Here is an 18425-nt window from a genome sequence, read left to right on the forward strand (position 1 = left end):
ATACCAGAAACCTCGAATCGATCCGCGCGTTCTTCTACTGCCTCGCCATTCATGATACAACCGAGTTCACACCAAAACAGCCACATTTGGGAAGATTCTAGGCTTGCTGAAGATAAACTGCAACTTCATGGACACCCCAGACTAGCGCTATTGGAATCGAACCTCACCATATACCCATCTAGGTTAGGTTAATGTTTCCCTCACCAGCAGCGGAAGTTTAATTGGCTGGATCAAGAAAATAGTGCAAAACATTGAGGTCCGAAGCTAGTTGGTATATAAAGACTTTGCCTTGCAGAAACCGAGAGCGCCGCATTGACTATCTTGGACTTGCTGTCGACAAAACCGGCCAGAGAAATTCATCCCTGCATATCACAATGTCGCCATTCCATCATTTCGACAAGAGAATATCGAATGCGAGTCATCTTGGTTCCGCTTTACTCAATGAGATCTTCGATATCAACCTCGTCGAAATAGTCAAGAACAAGATCTTGAGCAACAATAGGTTTGCAGAGATACGCAGCTGGACTGCCATCTCCCGCGAGGCGCAAAGGATCAAATTCGAGACCATCATCTTTCAATAGTAGCCGCCTCCGCCTGAGCCACGGGGTGGTGACGGTCCGAAGCTCGAGCGCAAAGATTTTCTTCTCGCCAAACTTGGCACTGAACACGGTAGCATTCTGCTTTGCCGAACTGAAAGACGCCTCAGGGTTCGCCCCGTCGCCCAGAGGGTGGGGTGCGCCAGCCGCGAGAGCCACCTGCCTGATGGGCAGCTCGATCTGGTCGCCAATCTCGCGAGATCGGAGTCCTTCTCTGGACAACTCGACATTTTTCACAGACCATGATGCCAACCACCAGACACGGTGGGTACTCGGCAGGGTTTTCTATCCAGTTGAGGGTCTTCTTGGACACTGCCTCGTTACTCTTGAGCCTCTCCCAGACATCATCGAGCTGCTCTCGGTCGTCCTTGTTACTGGCCATCTTGAGGGCTACCACACTCGTCACAAAAGCGGCGAATTCTTTGGCTCTGAGAGCATCGTTGGCGCGGAAAAAGTCGGTCGCAGGACCTGTCTGATATTTTACATTGTCGCTCTGATCATTATTGTTTTCCTTGGGTGTAAATGCATAATTGGGTGTTGGGCTAAGTGGGTTCTTGACAATGATTTCACACGAATAGCGATACTCATTCGTGTGCTTAGGTACCTACACCGTCATTATTCTTCTCCACGCTTTCGAGAAGAACCAAGTAAACTTTGCTGTCTCAAACAACGAATAGATGCGAGATTATTGATTGAAATCATCCCATCACAATTTCAACAGACCAGATGCTTGGAAAGAACAAAATGTAAAGGAGCATGCGCTGAACAGCTTTACAGTACAGACTATCCGGTGAAAGATGGCTGGAAACGTGGCCAATCAGCAGGCACCCAGGTACATATTGTACGACAGGGTCTGTCCTAAAAGGAATCTCAATGCGACTGTTCTAGGCTGTATAGTGGGAAGGATCGGCGTCCCTCGGATGACTGCGCACCTTAGACGGCGATGAGTGTGGTAAATGTGCATCCGCATGGGTTTTAAGGAAATACTTTGCAGGAATAGTGTATCATTTGCGTCTGCGCAATGTTCGAGATAGGAAACCCCGCCAACTTGGATAGCCCACGAGCGACATGGGTCATTTGCATTGCTATCACACCATGAATGAAAATAATAGGCAGTCAATCTTGATGGGAATAATATGGGGTTTTTGAAAGAGCATGATTCTCTCCATGCGCCTATGATTACATGTATATCAGCATGAAGCTTGATCATGGCTCATGATACCTCGGGCAAGTCATACTCCACGCAAGGTTGCCGCTATAGCTGTACAACAGAGCTTCTGTATACACCCGTAGATCCTTGGAAAACATTGTATTGTCTTTGATCTTGCTGACGTTTCTTTTAAAATCTTCAATCAACTTGATCACCTCCTTGGCACAAATAGCTTTTGCGACATCTTCGTTGACAGAATGTTCGTTCATGATGATGTACACGGCATTAAAGACATGGTCTTGCCCAAGCCGCTCAGCCATATCCCGTTCCATCTCCCAAGAAAAGAGATCATTCGTCAAGCCCATAGCAGTGTATGCAGGTCTGGCTAGACTCCTGCAAAGCTCATACTCGTCGTCTGGAATCGTGAGACCCATTGCAAAGGTCAACATGCCAAACCATATCCTATGTTTACATATGTCATTGTCAGATAGGTCGCTTTGGGCACATTGACTGGGGATGAGAAACTTACGATTCACCGACATCGATAATGCGGGCTGGAATATATTCTTGCAGCGTCTGGAAAGATTCTTTTCTAATGTTTTTGGCTTGTTGTATAAAGGTGGCCCAGCTCTTCATGGCGACAGTCGCCCTTTGCAAGTCAATGGCGGCCATTTTGGAGAATATTTGTGATTGGAGCTGTTTTTGTGCATCTTCCTTGAGCTTCGAATCCGGATCAAACTCTGCCCCAAAAGTTTGCAACATTTGAGACTCTGCGCGGTTGTTTTTCGCAGCAAGATATTTTTCTAGCGTATCTAGATGAGTCGTGTTAGTTTTTCTTTTCTCTTTACCCAGATTAATTCTCATTCCAACTGTACCATCACCTAAATATGCAAACTCGACCACATAGCTCGTTATCTCCAGCCGATCAGGCAAGCATTCCGGGACTGTGACCTCGATAAAGCTGAATAAGTCGCCGATAATCCCTTTGAAGTTGTTGCTAGGGGTTACTCTTTCATGACAATAATTAGACAATTTTTGTGACTGAAGTCGCTTAGAGTCATTGTGTATGTTGATAGGACGCTATGCATCGGAAAAGATGCCTGGAGCGGACAGTCTTGGTGGGCAGGGCTGACGACAAGCAGTACTTACAAAGCTGACCAATCGGCTTGAGCTTTTCGAGCACCTCTGATCACTCGCTGAGAATTCCGATGGATTCGCACCGGTATATCACAGCTCAGGCTGTTTCTAGGGTATAATTCATCATCCAGTTCTTTCGAATAGACAGGCTCCATGGTCAAGAGTTCAGTCGATGGACGGGCGGGGCTATTCGCATTCGTGCCGTGACCTGCCCTGACATCGTGCTGACCGATACATGGCAATTTATATTTACATATCTACCTTGTAGATAAGTGCCCATTCCAGCTGTTTGGGTAGGGACAATCATCAGCCACGGCTATTCCCGATTTCAGGGCGGGGTAAGGCCGTTGTGCAGAGATGATGCGATCTCCGATGGGAATTATTCAGCATACAATGAGTGGTTTGTTGTGATGTCACTTGCCTGTAATCGGCGCACAAGACTTTGGACTGCATAGTATATTGGGGCTGGTTCACACCCTTTTTCTTTTCACAGCAGCCAGGCAACCAGAGCCTGGTGTGTTCGTCTGATGGTAACCCTGGTAGGAACTTTTTCTCGGCCTATCAATTTCCAAAGATTTTTCGGGGCGGGTGGGTTCGTCTGGCTATCCGAGTGGTCGGGTCGGACTGATTTTCAACGGCGATGCATATCCTGTATACTCGTTGAGCGTTATGTCAGTACCTCCGACGCACGTCTTCGCTGTCAATATTCCCAAAGCGGAGGGAACCCATAATTCAGGCTGCAGGGTTGCCACATTGGGAGCCTGCTGCTGACTTGTTCTCGGCTGTGCATGATGACTCCTTTGCCTCAGACGGCGCGTACGGGAATCCAGTCAACCAGTAGTACAGCATGGAGGGGCAAGCATATCGTGGATAGTAAAGGTAAAGAACCGCCATGGCCCCTGGACCCCAAGCATGTGCTCGAAGACTTTTCTATGCTGATTGCAATCATATTTTCGGTATGCAACTCATATATGGTTGCGCGAAATTATTCGTTGGTGCCAAAAATAGTGGGTAGAGCTGCAGATTGCATGCGAAGAAAACGGTAATCTCGGGTGCACTCCCTGACAAGCCGAATGATCTTCTTTGAGCATGCCAAATATGAACGTGGATGAAAATTTCCACCTTCCTTTTGTGAATGTTGACAAATCCCTTGTATCAGCACTTTATTTCACCAGCTCATTGTACTCTTGAAGCCATGGCCGAGATTCTAGGCGTAGCAGCCAGTGGGATTGCCGTGGCGACCGTCGCTTGCCAGATCGGCTCCATCGTGTTCGAACTCAGGCAGCTCTGGGACCAAGTTCAAAATGTTCCTGAAGAGATCAATGGTTATTTGAGGCATATCGAATGCTTGGAGCCTCTCCTTTCCGAGTCGAATACAAGATTCTACTGGGATAGCCTGCCGCACAATGTCCGGAACAACCCTGTCATGGTGCGGACCACCCAGTATTGTCGGGAATCTCTCGAAGATATGAAGGAAGTGGTATATCAACTGGATACAGAACTCAAATCAAGCAGGCGAAAGAAACGAATCACGACCTTGAAGGTCATTCTCAAGCGGAATGTACTAACAAGACTGGAAAAGCGACTGGAGAATGCAGTCAGATTGCTTGGCCTTGCTCAGAATAACTACCTATTGTACGTGGGTTCATTTACTCGGCAACCTTCTACTCCGATCACTTTTAACGCATTCACCCATAGCGCTATTACCATGATGCAGCCAGAAGTTATTATTCAGAAGTTTCAAGCTCTTAAGCTCGGGTAAGAATGCACACATGTGTCGTATTGATTGCATTCGAGCTAACGACTGTAGCTATGAAGTTGAGAGTCCAGAAGTAGACAGACAACATATGGACCAAGAAGCCGGAAGTCGAGATGTGGTCAGCCCTCAATTGTGGAGAGACGAGGTGAAGGAGGATCATCCCAGCCAAACCGGCAAACTATCCGTGGCTTTTGATACATCTGGTTTCAAAGCAGCGCTGCAAATGCCACTGTGGTTATCTCGGAGAGCATGGGAGATGCAAAGCTTCAAAGCACTCGGTCACTGGCAATTCAGTCTACGATCTTACTCGATTCGACCAGACACAGCTGCTGTGTTTGCAACTGCCGAGACTGGCACGCCGTTGCAACTTGAACTCATGTTCAGAGAAGGTTCGGGGTCTCCTCATGATTGCGATGTTCACGGAAGATCTCTCTTATACGTAAGTCTTCCTTGTGGAACGTAGTGAGGCAATCGGCCAATTACTGACTCGGTACCCATCATCAGTATGCTACGCGTGGTGCGTGTATTGCGAATATCGGATACATAAGAACTTTCGGCGTGGCCTTCTCCGGCACTGAGCATTTCTCAAGGTGATTTCAACTACATCAGACATGACTATAATCATCTTGAGCTAACGTTTGACGACAGAACTCGGGAAGGAGGCTACCGCGACTGGAGTCTAGGGAACAGCATCAAGTTCTTCAAGACGCTCCCTACACAGCGAGAGGATATCGCCACCGATATTGCTGAAGCCAACGTCGTGGCCGGGAATATCCGCATGGCACGACAGCTGTTTGAGAATTTGACGTCGCCAATCTGCACGTGCACCAGCTGCTATGTAAGCGTGCCGCTTTTCACAGTCTCGCAGCAGTTCGAGTGTCCTCGCCACAGCACCTGCTCGCTAGAGTCACGAATCGTACGCGCCTTTCACATTGCATATAATTGGGGCATACCTGATGTCTGTGTTTCGGTCCTTGAACCAGAATGGTCCGTCGACATCCCGGCCGTCTGTCGACTGTCATCATCCATCTTCCCCCTGATTTGTGTAGTGGCCTACAGGCTCGGGACCGCGTATTCCAGTCGGCATGAGAAGCAGTACTATGATTCTTTGGTATCGTGGTACACCATTGCCGAGATCATCATTAGACATACTCCAGATATTCATGTCATGTGCCCGCGGCTCGAGGTCTCTTGCAAATTCGAAGAAAACTTTACTATCGAGCCCATGTCGGCCTTGCTTACAATCGTGCATTCTTGCACGCAAATTCAATATGCATCGACAAGCGCATTCTATCTTGAAGCGCATGGGCGATTGTCGGCCTGGATCCGTGCTTGTTTGCATGCAGGTGTCGATCTAGTCAAGTATGGACAGCGCGAAAATGAGAGTCTTGCGAGAATGGGAGAAAGATGCAGTATGGGTGTCGTTGTCAAAGGGGGTGGTACCAACTCTGTGACGCAAAAGACTCGATTTGTCTTGAAAAACTTCAAGTATGGACCGAAACTTGAGGATTGGGATATTACATGGTTAGAGATGGTCGCTTCTCGATCTGACCCCGATGAGAGTGCCTCATGGCCGATACCTGGGTCGTGGGTGGATGATGGCGTTTAGAGAAGTGCAGTATACTAAGATTTATGTTCGTTCTCGATAGCGCAGCGAGCCTGTTTTGATTTCGGGAACTAGATAACTGGGACCACAGGCTACAATATTCCTCTGAACTGTGACCGAATGGCATCTATTTCTACTTCCACGAGTCACAACCCCACCATTCACCGACCCACGGTACCATCCCCACCATGGGTCGTCCATCATGAGGGGTTCAATTATTGGCAGTTCAAAGTCTGGACAACCGACATGTCTAGAACCATTAGATCGTCGGTTCCTGCATGCGCAAATGTATACTTCCTAGTCAATCATGTCAGGTAGCATACCCCCATTCGAGTATGAGCCTCTTGGTTCTGGCGAAATAAGGCTTCTCACCCCAGTCACAAGAGAATCGGACACGCAAGTGCCTCAATGGCGGCTTCAGACAGTCTGCTTACTCGACCTAGGAGATGGAGGTTTGAAAGGGTTTGATGCGCTTTCCTACACCTGGGGCGACCTCTCCGAAACCTTTCCTCTGGTCTGCAACAACCAGACGCTCCGTGTACACAAGAACCTCTACGAGGCGTTGCCATTTCTCGCCAGGCGCCGCTCGTCGCAGCCGCTTTGGATCGACGCCGTCTGCATCAATCAACGAGATGAGACGGAAAAGCTCGCGCAGGTGCGTCTGATGCATCGCATCTACCGTCAGGCATCCAAAGTCTGGGTCTGGCTCGGAGACAGTAAAGAGTGCACCGAAGCCGCCATTGCACTGCTGCCGCGGCTTGCGCAGTTGGGACAGACTCTCCAGAAGAGTCCACCCGCTCGTTGGTCAAACAGCCATTTGACCTTTGCATCTGCTGGTCTCCCTGATCACAAGTCACCCATTTGGGAGGCTATTCGGGCTATACTTTGCAATGACTGGTTTACGAGGGTTTGGACAGTGCAAGAATTTGCACTTGCCAAACAAGTCAGTTTCTTGTGTGGACTCTACGAGATTGAGTCTGAGCGAGTGACGGGAGCACTCATGTATGCTTCGAGACTCGAGGCGCTTCGGGATTCTGAAGGACGAAGCCTTCCTCTGTTGGGTGTCTCGCAAAATGTCGGCATGGCCAGAATGCAAAGAGTCATTGCGCTCGAAAGGGGCAAACATGCTACTACAGATGTCAGGCCTTGTCCTAATCATCTTATCGGTACAGTGTATTCCATGACCCTCAATCACAAATGTTCCGAGCCAAAGGATCGCATATGGGGCGTTCTGGGATTCCTAGAAGAACAGCAAGTTGCTCGGATGCAGCTCAAAGACGATGTGAATGTGTGTGACCTTTACACTGCGTTCTCGCATTACATATTCACCCATACCGATCGCGCCAATAATTACTTTTGGTGCCTTTTGGATCGTGGGACTCTGGACGGAAAGATGGCCGGGCTTCCGAGCTGGTGTCCCGACTATAATCGATTGGTAGATGAGCGAACTCGGAATAGTATCAGCCAACTTCGGTCGAGGGGGCACGAACCCTACAGTGCAAGCAACGTCTCTAGTTTCTTTGGAAGCGGTAAAGCTACGAGCCAGCTCGTCTTGAAGGCAACACTGTTTGATTCAATTCAACACGTATACCCCCTGACGCCATTGCCCCCAATCTCCATCCGACAGTTTGCAATGCAGCAGTTGGATTTAGCTGTTGTGAGCAAACTTGTATCTGATTTGAGGTGGCTTATTACCATGCTGGATGACGATTTCTTTTCCAATGGCGCTTCATCGAGTGCAGACTACGATCGTTCGGCGGATCAGCGGCACATTGGGAGTACAGGCGACCTCTGGCGTACACTGATTGGCAATATCAGTGTGCAATCGGACTATGAGATTACTGCCGCAACGTTTTCTAGATTCCTTGCGTCCATCGACGAGTTTCTTTCTTTAGCTCGCGGTCATGAAAATATGCAGAAAGGGTGAGCTTTGTCCTCTATTTTCCGACTGGGGATCTGAAAATCTGATTAGTCCCAGGCATACGAATGTCCAAATAGGCCCGGATGCTGGGGAGGAGGGAACTAATAACGTGATGGAGGCGGCACGAAGATTATTGGGACCTGGGACAGCCTTCATGCAGTTTCTCGGGCCTCTTTGGTTGTGCCTGCAAAATAGAAGGCTTTTCAGGACGGCGCAAGGCCGTCTCGGCTTTGGTTCAATGCATATCAAAGAGGGCGATGACGTGTGTATCATCAGCGGGTCTAACACAGCTCATGTGCTACGACCTGTCGAACGCGATTGCGACGAACCGTTTTATTTCCTTGGAGAAGCTTTCGTCCATGGGATGATGAACGGTGAAATAGACACACTTGGACTGGATGAGCGATGCCTTACACTTGTGTAACTCGAGGCAGTCAGATCATGGAAATTGTATCCCATCTTCGGGTTATGTAGTTTATTCTTTCCCATGGCAATCTGGGGAAATCTGATGATGATGATGATGCGCACTTACGGAAGCGGCGTCAGGGCATGCATCGGCATCCGGAGCCTGTGGGGATGTCGGGGAGGGGCCCGGTGTAACCAAGAAGAGGTCGGGGGTATTGGCGGGGTTCAAACTCGAGCACGCAGTACTGTTGTTAATCATCCTCGATTAAGCGACGACGAACAGGAACACTATGAAAGGATTGCATCATCAAATCCAGGATCTTGAGAGAAAGTGCACTCGAAGCAATATCAGTCTCGCTCTTTAATGGGATGAACGCACAGTGGCGGGCACATCAATATGGACACACCTGCCTTGCTGCTTCAACAGCCAACGACGGCCACAGTGATTGAGTTTGCTGGCCTGTGCCTCGTCCTCCTAGTGACCAGTAAGTTGACCAGGATGACCGTCAAAGATATATCTTGACTTTGACCATAGGGACATTCTGGACATACCGTGACAGGGGATTCCGGTCATCGTCTTCTCGCAACTCAAAGTTGATTCCAAAACTCAAAGGAAAGCCTTTCATCGGCAGTGCTCATGAGCTTCAGACCCAAGGCTCAGCCAGCTGTAAAGCCTGGTATCGGCTATATCAGCAGTACGGACCTGCTTATGAAATGACAGTCCCTTTCTTTCGTCTGCACATTATCAACCACCCAATTTATCTAGAGCACATACAGAAGCACAATAGCAAAAACTACATTCGTGGTGCATTCACTCGCAACATGTTTGCAACACTTCACAGAACGGGCATCTTTGTCGCAGACGGTCAGGAGTGGCAAGTCCAGCGCAAGGCAGCCACTCGAGCATTCAGCAAGAAGAATTTCGAAACGCATATCACACGATCGCTTCACTACTGGCTTGGTATCTTGACTCGTTTGCTGTCGAATCTAGCCAAGGAGGGTACACAATTTGACTTTCAGGCACTCATGGGACGACTCATGTTCTGCCTCTTCCTTCGCATTGCTTTTCACGAGGACGAGTTGGCTCTGGATATCCTGTCTGAGCACCCGCGAAGTCTCGAGTCAATACCACCATATGTCGAAGCATTCGACAAGGCGACCCACTGTATGTCACTTCCAGTTTCCTATTGGATAGAATCTGACTCGAGCTCTAGTATTCGACCGCAGAAGACGCGACCCATTATGGCGGATAACCGAGAAATTATCTGGAGAAGACAAGACCTCGCAAAGAGCTGTGAACCTCTTTTACGCACAGATCGATGCTCTTATTGCAAAACGTTTCGATTTAATCAAAAATGGCTATGAGCCAGACCCGGATGCTGGAGTAGATCTTTTGGACATGTTTATTCAGTCAACAAATGATCAATACAAGCTTGGAGGAATGGTTTTTGCATTCCTCTCTGCAGGCCGTAAGTTCTTTCGTGTAATTTGTTGATTCATATTGACAAACTTTTCCCGCCACAGGCGACACGACAGCATACACCATCTCCTGGCTGATGAAGGAGATACTGCACAGTGACAATCGGCATTTGAATGCCGTGGAGAAGATACGAAATGAGGCCGAGCAATCAGGTCTAGACAATACCTTTCTGACTTATGAAGATGCGCCGGTATGTAGACAATTCTACCAGGTCTCCATTATTATTGGCTTGATTTAATGATCATATATCCGACAAGAAAATGCGGTTCGCAAATGCCATGTGGGACGAGACTGCGCGCCTCGACACTGTATCCCCAGCCGGTCAGATGGAGGCCGCAGGAGACGACACACTTCCCGCGATACCCGAGCTGAACATGCCTGCTCGTCAAATCAAAAAGTATGATACAGTTATCTATCAGTTAGTGTGCGCCGATAATGACAAACCTATAACAGAGGCGATATTGTCAGCTACCAGAATTACGTACTTTCCCGCATGCCCGAGGTATGGGGAGATGACGCTGCCACCTTTGACCCTTCGCGATGGTTCAAAAAGAATGGAGAAAGCATTTCATACAGTCCATTTAGTGAGTCATTCCGCATATCTGGCGACTCTCGATGTCTCTTTCATCACAAACGTCCTAACATATTGTTGTGCAGAGTATCATTCTTGGAATGCCGGGCCACGTAGCTGTCTGGGGCGCGCCCTTGCCACCTACGAGGGACTCGCCATCAGCACGGCGATTCTCCAGCGTTTCGATGTCATCTTAGCGGACGACAAGAGGACATACGAGCCACTTGCCGCCCTGAACATGGTATGGCGTCTACACTCGCAATTGCATCGATATTTGCTAAATTGTTCCTCCGTAGGGAATCAAAGACGGCCTTCTTGTGACTATCAGAGAAAGACATCCTGCCAGTACCTAGTGCATCAGGGGTCAGTGGGAAAAGATGGCATATGAGGAAACATCTTGACATTTGATTCATCGCACAAGCTCATAGACTAAAATGATCGATACTGATGACACATAGCTGGAAATTATGACCCAAATATCAATTGATTCTCTTACAACTAGTTCCCAAGTACAAGTAACAGGTATGCTTGTAAATATGTTGTATTTTCCTGCCAACGCTCTAACTAGCATCAATCACGAAGCTTTCTGTCACTCTCATGTCGCCACCGCTCACTCCAACGAAGATGGTGTACTTGCCAGCTTGTATGACCCATTTTTGCAGTTCCGTATTCCAGACAGATAAGTCCCTATTCAACAGGTCAGAAACGACAACCTGAGCGCTCAAGTTGTTAAAATCCCGATCACACGTAAAGATCAGTGGAATCATGATATATAATGCTTGGTCCATCTTGCTATTAGGCTCAGCTTGAAAGGAGTTCTTTTGGGGGATGATTGTAGATATCTGGATTTGGGACAGTTGACTCAGTGATTACACACATGCAGCTTCAAAGATCAAATCGATGACACGGGTCCAAATGCAGGAAGTACCCAGTAGTTTTCGGGACAGTTTTGATGGAACCATCGTCGTATTTCTAAGATTGATGAGCAGAGGTGCGATAAGCCAAAGACTGCATAATACATGATCCAAAACATTAGTAGCTGTGAACAGGCTACGCCATAATATACATCTTGGCACATACCATAAATTCATGAGCCGTTGAAATCCCATCGACCAGAGTCTACATGGCCATACCCAATTTGCCAATACGTGCACTAAAGGTTAGATGTAAACAATTCGCAATTGTCACAGGCAAGCAAATCATGGTCGGGAAGAAAATATTATGGAGGGAGGAAGATGATCAAAGTTCCATTCTGTAATGAGCAAGGCTAAGCCTTAACAGCATAACTAGAAACGTCTACTAATCATGCCAATCCAACGCCCAAAAGAAGTGGGGAGGTTTTGCTTCTCTTTTCTCTGCCGATCACTCCGTCGTGCTCTTTTGTTATTCAGTGGACAGTATGAGATTCTTGCTCTTAGCATGGTGCGTAACTACTAAGACGGCGTCCACTTTTTTCTGCCTTTGTACCAAAGCCTCCACCAGTTTACTGGGGGCTCTTCAAGGTCCAACAAGGCCAACTATTTGTGTGATATGGGTAAATGTCCAGCTACAACAGCAGGCGCCCAAATTGCGAAAGTGCAGAATCAATGCTCGGCACTTTCTGTAAAAAATTAAGTTGTGTAAATGCGAAAACGCAATGCAGCGTCAAAATTGTATGAATCCGCTCGCGTGAAACCAAAGATTGGTATCGATTCCCAGGCGAGACATGCAGATTTCCCACGGTATTGTTGAAGTGGGTATGTGTATTTTCTGCCAGCGGAAAATGGTATCCGTGTTTCATGAAGAAAACATAGGTTCGATTCGGGTATAAGTTGAATTTAAATAAAAAGTGGCAGGGGGGTATCGAGGAAACCGAGCGCACAAGGTCTCAAGGTTTGCCCAGTAGTCCTGAGGGGGTATCGTAGATGGAATCCGTTCGAGATTCGTGTACGAGTAAGGGTCGTGAGGTCGTGTATGATGAAGAGATAGAGAAAATGTCGACTCCGGGGAAGGCCCGCTACCATGGGAGGTGGATATTTTTAGAGTAAACCTCCTGGGTCTCAAGCACGCCAGCGCATGCTTTAGTCGGTGCCGTGGGGAGTTTGTGCACCTGGGATAAAAAAAAACCAACCAAGAACCCCAAAATATCCTCCAGATCGCATTATGTCAGAGGCGCCGTGTCGATGAGATGATGGTCATGATTTGGAGGAACACCGCCTCGATCATGTATGACGCTTGAAATTCAATGCAGCCAAAGCCAGCCAGTTGGGAGTGGCTCGATTCCATGGCCGCCTGTCGCTCCTCTTCGCCCAAATGAAAAATAAAACAACGCCGTCAATGCAAAAGATTATTATACAGAACCGAGTTGCAAAAGTGCCTGGATGGCCTCGCGCTCCTGGGTGTTGGGGGAGGCAGCCAATGCAGCAAGATCGATATTGTCGAGTCGAGGCTCACGAAGCATACCAGCTCCAGAGAAGGAGCGGAAATTGCCCGAGTTATATACGTGCGAGAAGCCATGGCGTGCCTCGGCCGGGCTGGAGTAAGACTCTGCGCGCAAAGCAGCAGCTCCCACAGCAGCCCAATCCTCGTCGTCAGTGGCATCCTCGGGGTCGTCATTCATGATCATGTCGTCATCGTCGCCGGCCTCGGAGCAGGAAGCCGAAGCGGGTCCGTCAAGAGAGTCGAGGGACATCTTATCTGCCTCGTTCTCAAGCATGCTCACGTCGCGATCATCATGTGAAAAGGCGGCCGAGTTGCCAAAGCTGGAGGGGCGGGCGCCCAACCTAGTGCGGTCAAAGCCGCGGGGGCCCTTGATAATAGGAATGCCGGCCGGATAGGGAGCTGCAGCGTCGGGCGACCTCCGTGAAGAGGTGTCACGGTTCGGGTGGCCCCGTCGCTTCGCGTCCCATCTTCCCCAGCCGATCTTTTCGAATATCACATCACCGTTGACCCCTCCGCCCTCTGCGCCGTGTCCCTGTCCACGTCCTTCCAGCGCCGCAACGACGAGTCTCCTGGCCTTTGGTGGTGGTATACCGGCGAAGCCAGGAACTGATGTCGTCAGGTAGCCCATTATGTAGCGGATGGGCATGGGGCCATGGTTCAGCAGAATCTCCGGGAGGTGATACTTTGCCAGTAGCGCTGGGGAAATAGCGCCGGTGGACTCGAAGGAAGTCGAACCGACGGATTCAGAGTCGGTGCCGTCGTGCAAGTCCAGATCGGAGTCGATGGGCTCCAGTCTGGAAGCCTTCTGTAGCTGAGCCTTGAGGCCGTGAGGCGGCAGGGCAGGAGATATGGAGTTGGGAGGTGTCGGGAGGGGGTGGGATCGTGTCACAGGAACGCTCCGGGCGGCCGCTACAGCAGTGAAGTTGTCTCGGCCGGGGGAGGTCTTGGCGATATCGCGAACAGCAGCAGCACTGGTTGCCAGGGATGCCATTTTGGGTCTGCAGAATTTCTGAATACTTTCAGGATATGATTCTGTAGAGGCGGGCGCATCAGTATATGTGGACAGCCAGAGATGGTGGTTTGTGCGACGCGTCGCTATCGGCCGCGCAAAGGTGTGCGAGTGAGGCGGGAGTGCCTGGGGTGGTAGTGGGTTGAGTCAGAGATGGGTGCTGCAGGTGCGCGCGACTTACAAGAACAGGGCTCCGAAAGTAGGCAGTGCCGTATGGTTCAGAAATAGTAACTTATTCCGAGGCTTTGCTCGTTGATGAGAAGAGCAAATCTGTGACTCGAAAGAAGTAAAGCAGGACGAAGAAATGGCAGTGCTGACGCGATGACCGGAACTGTGACAAGAAGATGACTGTGAGGGGGTGCAAAAGATGCGTGGTCGTTGTTGTCTTTGTTGATGTTGCTTGGAGGGAAGGAGAAGATCCGAAGCAGGAAAGGAGCGACACGGCGCACTTACATACCACCAGGCATGGGCAGAGCGATAGATACACCTTAGATAACACACACACACTCACTCATAACCACCCATACATCCACGCACGCACTCGCACACAGATCAGTCACACACACATAATCAACTTACACCACACCCTACCTACACACACCATGATCCAAGTCATCGACAGTGCCCAAGTAATGGCCAAGTACCCAAGGTACTTGCATGGCCTTGTGCCAACCGGCGGCCTGGGCTTTGCCATGCGACTGGTGCTAAGGATGGGAGGGGATGTGACGGGCTTGGGATCGGATTGGACTGGACTGAATTCCTAAGATGGGATACCTAGGACGAAATGCCCATGGTAGGGATTGGCGCTGGGGCAGAGTTCCCAAGGCCCGGGTTCGGTCCAAGTTCAAGTCAGTCAGTCAATCAGTCCTTTATTGACACAAGTACCTGGCAGGTAATGTGATGGTATGATCGGGTTGGGCTGTCTGACCGGGATATGTAGGTGATTCAGCAGGTATTGAGCGTGTCACTTTACGGATGGATGGGAGGTGGGGGTGGCTTCATAGCGTCGATATAGCCACTCCCTAGCGACCTCGTGCCTCAATGAATTGGCCCAGAGAGTTGGTTCTCGGGGGCCCGTCTTTGAGCTTTCTGCCACAAGCCGTCAACCATACTATTATGGCTTCAACTGTCCTTCAGGTGGACGCGTACTTGTAAAGTACCGAATCTACATTATCCACCGCGCGTGTTCCTTTCGTCATTATTATCTGTATTTTGATTTCTCGCCATGGTTTTACCTCTTTCTCCTTTCGTGTGTTATGGGGTTATCCTCTGTGTATTACAACTTGACCTTTTTGGTCGCATAGCGGTCTTATCAGTTGATGATGTACTGTGCGAGCTCAAAGTGACATTACCGTACCAGGGGGGTAGGGTGGGATCATGGAGATTGCTAGGTTACGCTCTACTCTATGTCTGTCTAATGTCTCCTTATTATATTGACTCCTGCTGTCTTTGTTAAATCTGTCTCTTTATACGGCGACGCCAACAACAAGCCACTGGTTCTAGAAGAATCCGCCGGTCAACACAGGAAAAACAAATGGAATAAGCAGACAGCCTCACTGCATTCCTGTTGAATATATCTGCTGCATCTACATTTTTTGCTTCATTTTGAATTATTTTATTCTTGTGCGCCGTACTGTATGGATATGCCCTTTTTCTGACCGACCTTCTATGGATTCCCGCCAACCCGCAACGACTCCATAACTTTAGTGTAGCCAGACTAGCGGTCCTCAGGATAAGTGACTCGTTTTATGGGTATTTTGGGCAAGCGGCTGCCGTTCCGGTCTGGAGAGAGCTCCTGTGGACACGATAATGGATAATAGTGTCGCTGTAGCTCTGGGGCCCTCTGAGGATCCTTCTGTTGAGGGTCTGTCTGTTATGGGACGGTACCTACAGGCGCTACGGTACACCCAAAGTCCCAAAAGTCGGAGGCCGACCAAGGCTTTTGTCCGAATGACGTAGGGCTGGTTTCCCTGACAAGACAAGGCAGACAGAGGAAGCGTTTGAGAGTTTGTCGAAACCCAAAGGTCTGAAATGCATGCAAGTCGATGGAAGAAAGAGGAAAGGATCCATTTACACACTGCATGAAACAGAGAAAAACAGAGCGTGGTCATCACTCTGCAACGTCGCTCTTCCGAAGGTCCGGTTTCTTTCGATTCCCTTCCTGGCACGCTTTGCTTTTTTGCTTTGTTCGGCATCCCCTTGTGATCGCGATGACAGGGCCAGATCACCGGCTCATGCAAAAGCCGGGGTGTGTTCTTAGCGGTTGCTTGCTGAGCTAAAGCCCCAGCAAGCCCCAGCAAGCAGGAAAACGAGCCACTGGACCACCAGCGACAAGCAAAGAGATTGAATGGGGGTGGAAACCACTATGTGCTATTATTTCCACCCACCCTAACTTGAAAAGTAGCTCGGGTGTGCCCGTAGATTGACTGGATCTCGTAGTACGTCGCGACAGTAGTTCAGTAGCCACGCTACAATAATAACTTCCAAGCTTCCTTCGACTGGCTCACCAGGGCTTATGCTGTTCGCACCCCCCTCCAACTTTCATGCCACCCATTGATCTGAGCAACCCGGAATGACACGAGTATTTCTGGAGAAGGGGGTAGATTAGAGTTCGGCCACGATCAGCCCGGAAGCTGTAGCGTGTCGCGCTGGCGTCGCCCACGAAAGTGTCAAAAGATGATGGGAAAAAGGAGAGCGGATGTGCAAAATTGAGAAAGGGGTGGCGGTGGAATGTTCGAAAAGGAACTCGGACGTTTTCATGTATGGATAGACAAGGACAAGAGCTGGATATGCTCGCATCAGCTGGTAACCGAAATACCGGATTAGGCGGAGCTGAAGAGAGCTGACTGTGCTTCCTATGATCATTTTCTTGATTTGAATATCCTACTACTTAGAAATATCTACAACCAAAAATTACTTACATTGCCAACATACATAGTACCAGTACACTAATAGAGGCCCCCATCTTAGAGAGACGCGCTCAGCTCTCATTAAATTTCAACGGTCGGGATCGCGACAGGCAATCGACTCCACCACGACACCCTTCGCGACGATCCTCCGAGCTAAGAATAGAGAGGAAATAGTCGTCGGCAGGAATCGCGATACTTTGAAAAAGGAAATTTAACAAAGAACAAAAATGACAGTAGTCATCAACTGGGAAGAGTGAGGGCTTTGGACCCTGAATTTCCGCAAATACAATCATCCCACCACCACCACCACAAAACTGTTCGCGTCCTGATCTACTGTAGGGACCAGTCGGGACTATTGCAAGTCTATCGCAATACAGTTCCGCGTACCTACATTGAAAGTAACGAGAACCATGTCGCCGCCCCCCTACTACTATTATCTTACGGTAAGTGCGTGCTTTAGCAAAAAAAAGAGCCCACTTGCTCCTGAACGTTTTGACCAGGTCCGTCCTGTCGAAAAATGACTCGCAATTGTGTGTATTCGTTTCGCCTCCTTGGAGAGGGTTTTGATTTGTTTCTCCAAAAAGCCTTGAGAAGAAGAAAAGGAACTACCGGGCGGCCCACGGCAGATCGAGGCATCAAAGAACGTGTTTCCATGCTATCAGCCCTGAGGAGAGCCATACTTTATTCACGTTTCCTGCAGTCTATACTCTCATTGGCTGGGGCCTCGGGGGGGGTGCAAGTTCAACTAAAAACTCGAGCTACTACCAATTCATTAGTGGTATAAAGTATCGAGTCCCCGACTTTTGGGGGGCAGGCAAGCAAGGGGATCGTCACTCCCGAATGCCGTCCCCGTCATCTGAAATGGAGGGGCTCGGGCGGGCGTTTTCGCTCAACTATCGTATACATGGTATTATTGTATCTTCCCGCTGAGAAAGCCAGAACCCCGCTCCCGGGGAGATATCGTGAGATAGCAAAAGAAGCTACCTAGGTATCCCCGGTTACCTTATACCGGCTCTTGCGTGTTTCTTGGGAGACGCCCCCCCGACAAGCCAGTGAGCCGAGAGAGAGGAGAGAGGAGAGAGAAGAGGGGCACCTTTCTGCCAAACCAGTAAAAATTCCCCGACCTCCCTCTTGGTATGTAAGGCAGGTGACGCCGTGACGGACTACCAGGGTTGTACCCTACATTTCCTTGTCTGCGTGCAATACCCAAATGCAGGTGGCGTTGCGACCCTGTTGAACGAGCAAGCCCCTCTCCAATTGATTTTTTGCTTGCTTGCTTGCTTGCATACATTAGTGGTGATATCGGATGTCTAACAAATAGATAGCTAATGTAGAGCAGATGAGGGGTCGTCGTCGTCTTCCTGCCTATCGCGCAGAGAGACACGAGGCATGTGGTGCAATGTGTAGGCTTTCTTGTCCGATCCCGCCCCGCCTTATGTGCAGCAGTACAGTCTATTGTGG

General features: G+C 49.3%; 5 protein-coding genes across 5 annotated transcripts; 3 read left to right on the top strand and 2 right to left on the bottom strand.

Annotated features, from left to right (window-relative positions):
* Positions 1-434: 434 nt before the first annotated feature.
* PFICI_07334 (uncharacterized protein) lies at positions 435-3038 on the bottom strand (the record flags this gene model as incomplete). Its single annotated transcript, XM_007835915.1, has 6 exons — positions 435-810; positions 869-1064; positions 1835-2208; positions 2276-2558; positions 2622-2755; positions 2896-3038. 6 exons carry the CDS (start codon positions 3036-3038, stop codon positions 435-437), a joined length of 1506 nt encoding a protein of 501 aa, XP_007834106.1.
* A 1040-nt stretch (positions 3039-4078) lies between these two features.
* PFICI_07335 (uncharacterized protein) lies at positions 4079-6251 on the top strand (the record flags this gene model as incomplete). The annotated part of the gene is made up of 5 exons (XM_007835916.1): positions 4079-4518; positions 4582-4641; positions 4694-5081; positions 5147-5232; positions 5291-6251. 5 exons carry the CDS (start codon positions 4079-4081, stop codon positions 6249-6251), a joined length of 1935 nt encoding a protein of 644 aa, XP_007834107.1.
* A 304-nt stretch (positions 6252-6555) lies between these two features.
* On the top strand, positions 6556-8175 carry PFICI_07336 (uncharacterized protein; the record flags this gene model as incomplete). Its single annotated transcript, XM_007835917.1, has 1 exon — positions 6556-8175. One exon carries the CDS (start codon positions 6556-6558, stop codon positions 8173-8175), a length of 1620 nt encoding a protein of 539 aa, XP_007834108.1.
* A 796-nt stretch (positions 8176-8971) lies between these two features.
* Positions 8972-10978, top strand: PFICI_07337 (uncharacterized protein; the record flags this gene model as incomplete). The annotated part of the gene is made up of 8 exons (XM_007835918.1): positions 8972-9059; positions 9110-9739; positions 9789-10043; positions 10099-10244; positions 10312-10451; positions 10508-10638; positions 10712-10866; positions 10922-10978. 8 exons carry the CDS (start codon positions 8972-8974, stop codon positions 10976-10978), a joined length of 1602 nt encoding a protein of 533 aa, XP_007834109.1.
* Positions 10979-12954: 1976 nt separating this feature from the next.
* Positions 12955-14037, bottom strand: PFICI_07338 (uncharacterized protein; the record flags this gene model as incomplete). The annotated part of the gene is made up of 1 exon (XM_007835919.1): positions 12955-14037. The coding sequence occupies one exon, from the start codon at positions 14035-14037 to the stop codon at positions 12955-12957; it is 1083 nt and encodes a 360-aa protein (XP_007834110.1).
* Between the last annotated feature and the right edge of the window lie 4388 nt (positions 14038-18425).

Source organism: Pestalotiopsis fici (assembly GCF_000516985.1).
Source record: "Pestalotiopsis fici W106-1 unplaced genomic scaffold PFICI_Scf_5, whole genome shotgun sequence".
Classification (NCBI taxonomy): Eukaryota; Fungi; Ascomycota; class Sordariomycetes; order Amphisphaeriales; family Sporocadaceae; genus Pestalotiopsis; species Pestalotiopsis fici.